The 11,349-nt window shown below is 42.7% G+C and overlaps 1 protein-coding gene across 1 annotated transcript; it reads left to right on the top strand.

The window, feature by feature from the left end:
• The first annotated feature begins 4,507 nt into the window (after positions 1-4,507).
• LOC123188790 (probable tetraacyldisaccharide 4'-kinase, mitochondrial) lies at positions 4,508-10,284 on the top strand. The gene is made up of 7 exons (XM_044601037.1): positions 4,508-4,899; positions 5,128-5,355; positions 5,553-5,702; positions 6,098-6,307; positions 9,324-9,383; positions 9,703-9,783; positions 9,879-10,284. The coding sequence occupies exons 1-7, from the start codon at positions 4,600-4,602 to the stop codon at positions 10,038-10,040; spliced, it is 1,191 nt and encodes a 396-aa protein (XP_044456972.1). The 5' UTR covers positions 4,508-4,599; the 3' UTR covers positions 10,041-10,284.
• The last annotated feature ends 1,065 nt before the right edge of the window (positions 10,285-11,349 follow it).

The raw sequence follows: 11,349 nt of genomic DNA, 5'->3' as shown, positions 1-11,349 counted from the left end.
GATGTTACACATCATTTTGCTGGAATAAAAGTTCATTAAAACTTATTAATATGAGATCTAGTTTTACAGATCTTGATAGAGAAACACAATGGTGAAAACGGTTCATGATTTGATCACATGGTTCAAGAGATATACTATCAGTTTAAAAGATAGAATCTATGAAAAGAAACACAAACGGATCCACTCGTTTCTCCGATGCGCGGGAATATCAAAACTCACATGTTACAGCAAGTGATGCACTTGGGGCGCATCACTTCTCAACAATAGAGGAGGTGGGAGTAACCTTTGTAAAACTACCCTTAATTAATGACTAGCTAATTGTCCGTGGGTTGCAATGGGAATATACATATTCTAGTGGTTCAACATTAATCACGCCCAACATAAATCTTACACCCATCATATTCAAGTTTTTTGTACGATTTGATTTGAGTGTGGATAGGGGAGGCAAAAAAATGTTTTATTTAGGTGAGGTTTTGATAAGATTTAATTTGATTTAATTTGAATATAAGCATAAAAAGGGTAGGTTTTTCTGATTTAGTTGATTTTTGATAAGACTTAATTGAGTTAATTCACTATGTTTGTGGCAAAGATACCGAGTCTACCTTTTATGCCTTGGTGACTTGTGATCATCCCTATAGGCTTTGAGAGTTGATGCGTGAGGCGTGGCCTCTTCTTAATTGTTCGTTACTAGTAGATTCTGGGAAGGAATGGGTTTTGAACTTGCTAGTAAACTACGCAGAATTGGTGTGATTATTATCATGCTATGGCGTATTCGATCACTACAATCTGATTTGGTGCATGGAAAAGATGTACCGTCACCGATGGCCTTGTCTGTTGATGGGGCGTACTCAACAGTGAATTAGACCATGACGGTTGGCAATTCTAAGAAGGCCTGACGAAAGTGTTATATTTGCTGCTTATAGATTTTTATTCAACTGCAATGATGCGTTAGAGTTCGAAATCCATGTGTTGATGCAGGGCATGGCATTCGCACTACAACACTAATGGACCAGTGAGTCCTCGAAGGCAATGGCTACTTTGTCCAGAGAGGGTTTATCACGATCAGCATATGGCCATTTTGTGTCCAAGATCAATCACTTGATGACAAATGTGAGATTTTATTCCTTTGAAGCTTAAACGGGATCAATAGGGTAGCAGTCTAGCAGATCGATTGGTGTCATACAGTCACACTAAGCGCTGCACTCGCTATTTTCAATAGTGGCTGCTCCTGTTGTTCCAGATCACTCGCATGAGTCTCCGAGCTTCCCATTTGATTATCCTTTTTTTGGCTTGAGGAAGTAGCCTTCTTTGAGTATGTGATGTATTCTCTATCATGGTACTTACACCGGAGATTCTCCCACCATGAGTGTTGTTTTCATTATTCGACACACTATTGTATGACTACAACTAGGACCACTATCTATTGATGATTTCTACCTCTCGAATTAACCTTCTTACATGGAATAAATTTCTTTCACCCCCCCCCCCCCAAATTCACTATGTGAAGGGGGACATGAGGGGGAGACGACCATACAACGACCGAGAAAATCGGGTATTTGCCACTTTCAACATGCGGCTTTGCAAAATTGCCATTGTCAAGACATGCTTCATAAAATTGCCACCCAACTCATGGTCACTTTGATCACCATGCCATTTCCACTCTTTTATTGTTTTTCTTTTTGTTTTCCCATTTTATATGCTCCTGAAAGGACTAGACTGCCCCTGGCTATTCCAACTTCATATGTTCCGTGCATTGCTTGGTGTGGTCAAAATGCTGAAATGCTGACTCACCAGTGTTGCTCACCGCAGTAGCTCATCCACACCTTCGTGCGCCAGCAAAGTTCGCTGCTGGTTGCTCATCCACGCCCGCCCGTTGACGTAACTCGTTCTCACCTGCTCATCATGTAGCTTGCCCACGTCTACATGCACCATTGGAGCGCTCTTGTTTGCTCGGCGATGTAGCGTGCCCATGCCTGCGCACCTGCGAAGCTTACCGTTGCCTGCTTGCGCACGCCTGTGTGCGCTGTTGCAGCTCACCTCCCCTGCTCGCCCACACCTGCGCTCACAGCTATAGGTCGCCCCGCATCATGTTGGTGGAGTGACGGACATGCGAGGGCGGCGACAAACAACAACACCAATGGCGTGGGGGAAGCAACTTGATACGTCCATGGAGGATGGAGAAGAATGTGTGTGTTGGTGCTGAACATGGAGAATACGAGAAACTTGTAAGCAAAATTGTACACCCTTGTAAGCTATACTTCGCTAGAACCTGTTACTACTTGTTCATGGATTGAATTAAGGATCAAGCAAATAAATCAAGAGAAAGAGATAATACAATATTATCTAGACAAACTAGGTTCCAAGCAGCCGTTGCGGTACTGCCATACCAGGTACGTGTTGCGCAGTGTCTAGGAGATCGACGGCGGTGACGTCCAGGAGATCGACGTCGAGGCCGATCGACATCACGGCAGCGTCCAGGAGATTCTTCCTATAGGTAATCTGTAATTCATAGTGTTTTTGACTGTTTGCGCGCATGTTAAGTCAGAACACAGCAAAGTACTGCGGTGACCGGGTACATGTAGACATTCAAGGGTAGTCTGGTCCTTTCAGGTGCGTGTAAATGGAAAAAATAAAAGGGAAATCGATAAAAGGTGGAAAATAGCATGGTAATCAAGGTGGGCATGAGGTGAGTGGCAATTTTGCGAAACCTATCTTGATAGTGGCAATTTTGCAAAGCCACATGTTTTTTTGTGGGAAAGCAAAGCTTTATAACTTAACGGTGCTTGGGTAAGTCACCCGAAACACAAGCAGCCACTTGGGGTGGTACAATAGTGTTTTAGCCAATGCTGTCATTTGGCAAAGATAAATGACCAAGTTTCGCAAGTTCATGCGCTAACAAATTCGCCGAGCGTCTATATAAAGAAATATATTGCTTCGAAAACCACATTTTAAGATGAAGCTTGGTATCCTTGATGATGGCCGCATACATGGACAGAGTCAACCTTGGACAAGTCGAGAGCTTCCTGCAATAGCTGTGAGTCGGTCTCGAAGACAACTCGAAAGGCACCAATGTCAGCTGCCATGGCAACTGCTTTAGACATGGTCGCTACCTCGGCTCCAAATGAATATGCTATCTGTTCTTTTTCTACTAGCCCGAGCAAGCACCACCTCACCAATCTCATCACAGACCACCGCGCCCCATGCAATGAAATTCTCACCCGGTGTATATGCTCCATTTACATTAATTTTCAAAGTGCCCTCAACCGGCGCTGCCTACTTGCTTACTGTCTGTATCTTGCCCTTCGTTCTGAACAGTTGCATAAATTTCAACGTACTGCATTGCACTCTATGAACCAGCTCGTTGTCCGTGATTGGAAGCTCCCCTTCCCTTATCTTATTCCTCTTGTTCCACCAATTCCACTAGAAGGTGAGGATTTGGACACACACTTTTTCATCTAACCTCCATAGAAGATCCATAACTGCATGCCTAGATGAAAGTTCTTCCAGCTCCACGCGTATCTTCTCCAGGCTCATAGCCCTCCATACTTCTTTGACAGCCTTGCACTTGACAAAGAGGTGTGCCCCGTCCTCATCCACCCTCCCACAGAAGAAGCATTTTGAGCTTTCAAGCTTGACCCCTCTCCTCATCAAGTTGGTGCAGAAAGCCAGGGACTCATGCTTGACTCGCCAAGCAAATATCTGAATCTTACGTGGGCATGGCAGCTTCCAGATTCTCCGCCATGACTGGTCGTCCCATCTATCCAACCTCCCTGCCCCCATTGTACTACTGCTTGGGGCCTCGTTCTTTGCTTGTTCCTGCAGCTGTACATATAGTTTGTTGGCGCTTTTCACTGTGTGGTTCCCTTTCGAGTCAAAGTGCCAAGCCATGAAATCGCTCACTTATTCACGCAGGGGAATCTGGAAAATGTGTCGTACATCATCCGGCCAAAAAGTGTCCTTGACGAGTTGCTCATCCCAAGACCCCGTAATCAGGCAAATAAGATCGCTGACCTGTGTAATTAGGTTCTGCCCTTTTGGTGTGATAACCCGTCGCGACCAAGCCCTTGGAATCCAGGGGTCAGACCAGATGTTGACTCCTAACCCATCATCGATTCTCCAGATATAACCCTTCTTGATCAGCTCGAGGCCACGTAATATAGTTCGTCAGGTATATGATATGCCATCTCTAGGTTTTGCATCCAACAAGTGAAACTGAGGGACCGCACTTTCATTATACGTCCACATAGAGAGTCGGGGTTTTGAAGCAGTCTCCAGCCTTGCCGTGACGACATCGCCATGTTAAAACTATGCATGTCCCTGAATTCTAGGCCACCCATGCCTTTGGGGAGTGTCCATGTCTCCCAACTTAACCAGTGAATGGTATTCTCTTTTTCCTGTTGGCTCCCCCCGATTTTCTCACAACGACCAGCTCTCCTTTTTTTTCTATGGTTTTTTTAGCAACTTCTATGGATTTTGTTAATTCCCCGTCTAAGCCCAGCATACCGAGTTTCAATCAAGCTGGCTTAATTGGGAAAAAGGCCCAGCCCAACACTTCGTCACCCGGGGAGAGGCGGCGGCGACCACCCCGGGGACTCTCCGATGGCGACGGAGAAGGCGCGGCAGCTCCTGGCCCGCCTCGCCGCCACCCCGGACGCCGCCGTTCCTAACCTCCCCTTCCTCCACCGCGCACTCCTCCTCCCTCTCCTCTCCGCCGCCTCCGCCCTCCTACGCCTCCCCGTCATCCTCTCCTCCTCTCCGCTACGCTCGCGACGGACCCTACCGGTCCCCGTCATCAGCGTAGGAAACCTCACCTGGGGCGGCAACGGAAAGACACCCATGGTCGACTTCCTGGCCCGCAGGTTTCACAGTATGGGCATCTCGCCACTCATCCTAACAAGGGTAAACTCGTCCTCCTAATGCTGCTTGCTTGCTTGTACTTCTTCACATTTGTATTGTTTCTCATTCAATCATTTAGTTACGCAGACAAAATTTTCAGTAAAAATGGGGTCTCTTCATCAGTCCTAAACTAACGTTTAGCCACTGTCACCTAGTTCATTTCCAATACTTCATTTATATTTCTCGTGATGCTACCTTTGAACAAATCAGTCATAAAATTCGATGCTGTAGGGTTATGCGGGTGGCGATGAATCTAAGATGCTCCGGAGGCGCCTTGCTGATACTTCCACCAAGATTGGTGTTGGCGCAAACCGGGCTGCCGTGGGTTCTTCCATGTTGCAAAAGTATGGCCATGTCGATCCTTGTGATGCCTTCCGCCGGGAGAAGTTAGGGTGCAACCGGGTGGCAAGCGGTAAAAGTGCGAAAATTGGAGTCGCTATACTGGATGACGGAATGCAGGTATCAAGTATTTGTTTTTCTTTTCTTGTATAGACAACTTATATGGATCAATCCATCAGTACCATGGAATCTTACTTGGAAAATAGCTAAACAGTGGCATCTTTTAAACTAATAATGGTCAAGCATAGCTGTTCCTTCAGGAAACACATGTTCTCATGTATGTATTCTCGGTTCTGTCTATCGTTTCTTGTAGGCAGCACCGGAGTCTGCTTCGAGATGTGGAGATTGTGATGGTCAATGGGTTGACACCTTGGGGAAATACTCATTTCATTCCACGAGGACCCATGAGGGAACCGTTGAGCGCACTTACTCGAGCTGATATAGTGGTTATTCATCATGCGGATCTGGTAAACGATAGTCTCAGTAACTCAGACTTTCTTGTAACTTATTTGTGTTTCCTGTTTGAGTATTAAATGTTTAGTGGCTGATATTGTTCTTGACATGAAGCACTGAAAGTGTGATGTTGAAGTAAGCCAGCACAAATTTAAGCTGTCACATAAAAATGTATTTATAGCGACCATGTGATTCTAAGTATTTAGAATTTACAATTTAGAATTAAAATAATCCAAGGTGCTTTCTTACTTTCCCTCATTGTTAACTGAAATTGCATCCGGAAAAGGTGGGGCTTAACCATTAGTGAATTCCGCACTGCAAGAAATGAGAGATGTTGGTATCTCTTTTACCTCAAGCACATGAATAATCTCATAGGTTGTTCTCTGAACTACCATTTGCTATTACACAGGCTTGTGAAGCGCAGCTGGAAACAATTGCACGTACAGTCCAGGATAGTGGCACAACATGTTCAGTGTTCTTTAGTAAATTGGCCCCATCACATATTTTCGAGGTTCATCAACCATTACAGAAAATATCTCTTAATGTGTTGGGTGGCATGATTGTGCTATGTGTTTCTGCGATTGGCTGCCCAGATGCTTTCATACATACAGTCAGAGAGGTACTTTTTTCCCTCACTTCCTTTGTCTAGACCCTTTTAGCTTGGTGTGTCTTATCTTGAAATGGAATGCTGCCTGTTGTAATCCTACTCTTTTTGAGAAGACAGTGTAAGTGTTTATAGAGGTTCATTGCCACTATGTTTTGCTGCTTGTATATCATCAGACTTAATTAATGTTTCCTAGGTGTATCACACCAACTCAAAACTGGAATTTACAGATAACTTTATTAAGTTTCATGTAAAGCCTTAAGATGTTCCTGTATGTTTTCCTTCATTCATGCTTAGCTGCCTACCTAGACCCAAAGTGGTCGGACCCTTCCCTGGACCCTGCGCAAGCGGGAGCTATATGCACCAGGTTGCCCTTTTTTCATGCTTAGCTGCCTACCTCACACTGTATCATAAGACTAAGGTGGTCAGCCAAACAAACAATACATAGTCAAGTCACCCCACATCTGTAGTCGATATATTTTAAAAAAATCTGACAAAACGCAAAGCTTGCGTCTCGATGCATTGATAGAAAGAAAGTATATACAAGCCTGGAAATATGCTAAACAACCGACCACTCAAGACCTAGACAGGACCATGACCAAAGGTTGTTAGACACACGTTACAACCAACGCCACCAAACTACCTCTGGCCTACATGCCCACTAGTCGGCCACACAAGCACACAGAACGCCGTAACCCACCAGGACCCCGAGATGAGATGAGAAGAGAGAGTGGGTCGTCGGACGGGAATATGGCTCGGCAAAAGATGCCAATTACATACAGCAGGGTGTCGTCGGACGGGAACCAAGACACGTGCACAACAGATCAACCCTCGCGCGACCAGCCACAAGGGACCAATTGGACCCAACCAGGGCTGGTCCTGAGATTTCAGGGGGCTGGGGCGAATCTAGAATGCGGGGCCCTTAGTATAAACGTCTAAATTAGAATCAACGCATGTAGATAAAATTTTTGACCCCAAAAAATAAGTGCATCCAAAATCACAAGCATATCAAATAATGTATACATATTACCTTCAATTTTTCTACATTCTGAGATGCAAAATCACTAATGATAGTAATCTACAACAACAACAACAACAACAACAACAACAACAAAGCCTTTAGTCCCAAACAAGTTGGGGTAGGCTAGAGGTGAAACCCAAGAGATCTCGCAACCAACTCATGGCTCTGGCACGTGGATTGCAAGCTTCCACGCACCCCTGTCCATAGCTAGCTCTTTGATTACTAATGATAGTAATCTCATCCAACAATTTCTTCTCAATGCATACAGTTGCCAAGCCATTTAACCTCTCTTGTGACATTGCAGATCTCAGGTATTATTTAAACACTTTCAACTTTGAGAAGCTTCTTTCAGCTGATGCCCACAGTCATTGTAAGTAAAATCTAATAGGTAATAAAAATATTAGGATGACAATCTGCTTCTCTGGCAAACTCAAAAATCTCCATAGCAGGCATTGGTCTATTGGGCAAAGTCAATTGCATAACCACTTCACTCATAACCACTTGCAAGCTTACTGCAACTTTCTTTTAGTTCATAACGGTCCAATAACTTAAAGGCCGTTGAACTCATTAAAAATCCAAATATATTTTTGAATCATTGGAGTTCTTCAAATATGCTTTTCAGTGAATTGGTTGCCACATCAACCATAACAAAACAAGAAAAAAAAACTTCAAAAGCCTTCTGAGCTTGCAAGATTGCTTCATCGCAGTCAGTTTAATCAAATTGCCTCTTCCTAGGTGCACGGCGTTTTACTAGAAATGATGACTCTACACCCGTTTTAGATGCGATTTCTTTGGCAATGATCACACCAGAAGCAAACCCTTCATTTCTGTAAGTGCCAAAGTAATTCCTCATACCTTCTATTTGTGTTAAGGCAGACTCAATGCACATGGATAGTGATTGCAACTTCCTGCTCACTATAGCTACAACAAATAGAATATCATTCCAAATGACCCTAGCCTTGGGTTTGGTACCACTATCTTCACTTAACTCAAGCAAAGCTCCAAAGAAATCACATCTAAATGGGCGTAGAGCTATAATTTCCAGTAAAACATCGTGCTCCTAGGAAGTGGCAATTTGATGAAAGTGACTGCAATGAAGCAATCTTGCAAGCCGACAAGGCTTTTGAAGCTAAATATTGTTTGGTTATGGTTGATGTGGCAACCAATTCATTGAATAACAGATTTAAAGAACTCCAATCATTCAAAAAGTATATTTGGATTTTTAATGAATTCAATGGCCTCGAAGTTAGTGGACTGTTATGAACTAAAAGACAATTGCGCTAAATTTGCAAGTTATTTCTCTTCAGATGATTCATCTAATGTTGGGTTAAAGGATCTAATTTTTGAGTTAAGTGTTATGCACTTGACTTTGTTCAATAGACCAATGTCTGCGATGTGGATTTTTGAGTTTGTCAGAGAAGCAGATTGTTATCCTAATATTTCTATTGCCTATTGGATTTTATTTACTATGACTGACTGTAGCATCAGCTGAAAGAAGCTTTTGAAAGTTGAAATTGTTGAAAAACTACCTGAGATCTGCAATGTTAAATGGCTTGGTAACTTAATGCACTGAGAAGAAATTGTTAGATGAGATTGATATTGATACTATATTAGTTGCATCTTGGAATTTTAGAAGAAAATTTCGAGTTAATATGTGTAAATTTCTTTGTATGATTTTGGATGCACCTATTTTTTGGGGGTAAAAAATCATGTCTACTAAGGGCCCCGGATTGTAGTTTCCCCCGGGCCCCTGAAATCTCAGGACCGGCTCTGAGCGCGTACTGCAGCAAGACGCGCCCTCCGGTGATGCGAGGGGAGGGGGCGAGAAAGGTGGTGGTGGTGTGGACTGTGGAGGCGCTAGGGTTCCAACTTGCCTGATGTATTTCAATCGTTTTCTCTGACTAATCTTTGATGCTTTTACTATAATGGAATCACACACATACTGTAATAGTGTGCTATCCTGCTACTAGGAAATCATGCAAATAATCCTTTACTTATTGGTTGCTGTAGATTGGTCCACTTAATGTTGATAGGTTGGATTTCAGTGATCATCATTTCTTCAATGATTATGTAAGTGTCTGCTATCTCTCTTCATGTTCTTTCCATGGTCGTTGCTAGTTAGGAGCTCCACATCAGCAAATCAAATCAAGTTACATGTACTTCCAGAATGACATACGCATATCCAGCTGTACATGTTACCTGGCTTGGCAATGGGACTGTAATATGTACCATTTCTGAAAGTGAAGCAAGAAATTGCTCCCATTTTTGGCTGAAACAATAGTCTAGCTGTTGCAATACTGCATTTGTAATATATATTTTCTTAATACTAGCTTCTCTTTGTCATTCACTGCATGGTGATTGATTTTCTCTCCTTGTTTACCTACTATAGGACCTAGAATTAATCCAAGAAAGAGTGAGGCAGCTTGTGGATCAACATAACAAAGAGACCGTAGTCTTAGTTACTGAGAAGGTATTTTGCCATCTTAGAATTCCCTCCGTACAATTTTCCCGGATAATCCATTTGACTGCTTATTCCATGTGTTCTTCTCCCTATTTCTCTGTCAGGATTACGACCGTGATCCAGATGTCCTTAGAATGTTGGGCGTGAAGGTTTGGGTTCTGTCTTCTTCTTTGCAAATTATGGCCCTCAAGGAACAAGGAGAAGATGAATTGCTGAGGAAATTAAAAGACATTATCACAGCAACTAGGCATGTGGTCCAGCCATGAGTTGCTGATGGATCTGGTTATATTCGGCTGGGCATATCTTGAAGCAAAAACAGTTTTCCATTGGTCCTGTTAATTCCGTATAATGTTATATCAGATTTATCTGGTTAATTCAAATCCTGTTTTGGCGTTTTGGAACATGCAGTATTTTAGTTTTTTTTTTCAACTGGGTCAGTGGTCTGAGCCTCCAGTTAACTTGAACTGGATCTAACAAGATAATGAGGAGGGGATTCCCGTCTATTGCTCATGTGATGCTTTTGGTTTCAGTTTCTTTTGGAAAAAGTTGTTAGGTAAATATATCCATCAATACTCTGATATATTACAATGCTCACTTAGTCCTGTTGACATTCTGGTTATTACAATGCTCCTATTCTAACCTACACAATACTACAGTACATTCCAAGGTACTACGTGCACCTACTAATTACTAGTCATCTGTTGGTAAGAATTTCTATGACGTGCATTGCATTATGTGCTAGTAGAGCTGCAGAGCGGACAAATGAGGCATATCCTTGCGTGTTTTATCACTGGAGAGATGGGTGCATTTCTCCCCTCAATGCTTTGGGATATCTGAATAAAAAGTTCAGACTACTTCTATTTCTTCGTTGCACTTTTATTTTTTTGGTTTCCAATCCAAATAAACTTTCAAGTGTCTGTCAAGTCTTCCAGTTAGCATAAATTTCGCACAGCACAGTTTATTCCAGGGAAGTGTAGGTATATATACTGCGTGTCACTTTGGAAGATATTTTTTTAAATCGTGGGCTTCTTGACCATGTAATGTATACTTGTATAGCACTTATATACTCAAATTACCCAGCTCACCAGTCATGGAATTGTAAGGCAAGGACAGAAGCATCCTGGTTACTTACACTAGGAATTTTAAATTAAGAGAACAAAAGGAGTGCCTGTCTCCTAAAGTCAAATAAATGTGGGCATGTAGCATTGTGCATGGATTAGCGGTACTTGGTTAATTGGCTACCCATGTATTAGGTCTTTACCTAACTAATAATGAAAGAGGAGAGGAAGGACACTGCACATGTACTAGACATAAAAGACGACACTGTTCTGCTGGCAGGAGAGCTAGCTAGAGACGTGTGGCCGGCTGGCTGTATCAGTATGTACTGCATAACTTAGTTCATAAATATTGAAGTTCATTGGTACTGCTTTACTGTAGAATTGTACATGTAGGTGCAGATTCATAGCAGTACATGTAGGCACGTGCATATACTAATTACCACCTCTTGGTAGGAAATTATTTGATGTGCATAGCATCATCTGTATACTCAATTATAGCTAACTACGTATTACACAA

This window comes from Triticum aestivum, chromosome 2A (genome assembly GCF_018294505.1).
Source record: "Triticum aestivum cultivar Chinese Spring chromosome 2A, IWGSC CS RefSeq v2.1, whole genome shotgun sequence".
Taxonomy (NCBI): domain Eukaryota; kingdom Viridiplantae; phylum Streptophyta; class Magnoliopsida; order Poales; family Poaceae; genus Triticum; species Triticum aestivum.
Note: the sequence above shows the minus strand (reverse complement) of the source record. Positions and strands in the feature narration are given on the sequence as shown.

What these genes read in the sequence shown, in the direction of transcription:
- LOC123188790 (XM_044601037.1), top strand. Translation starts at nt 4,600, where the DNA reads ATGGCGACGGAGAAGGCGCGGCAGCTCCTGGCCCGCCTCGCCGCCACC. An exon ending in TACTGGATGACGGAATGCAG is followed by an intron (nt 5,356 to 5,552) that starts GTATCAAGTATT and finishes TCTTGTAGGCAG; the next exon opens with CACCGGAGTCTGCTTCGAGA. An exon ending in TAGTCTTAGTTACTGAGAAG is followed by an intron (nt 9,784 to 9,878) that starts GTATTTTGCCAT and finishes TTTCTCTGTCAG; the next exon opens with GATTACGACCGTGATCCAGA.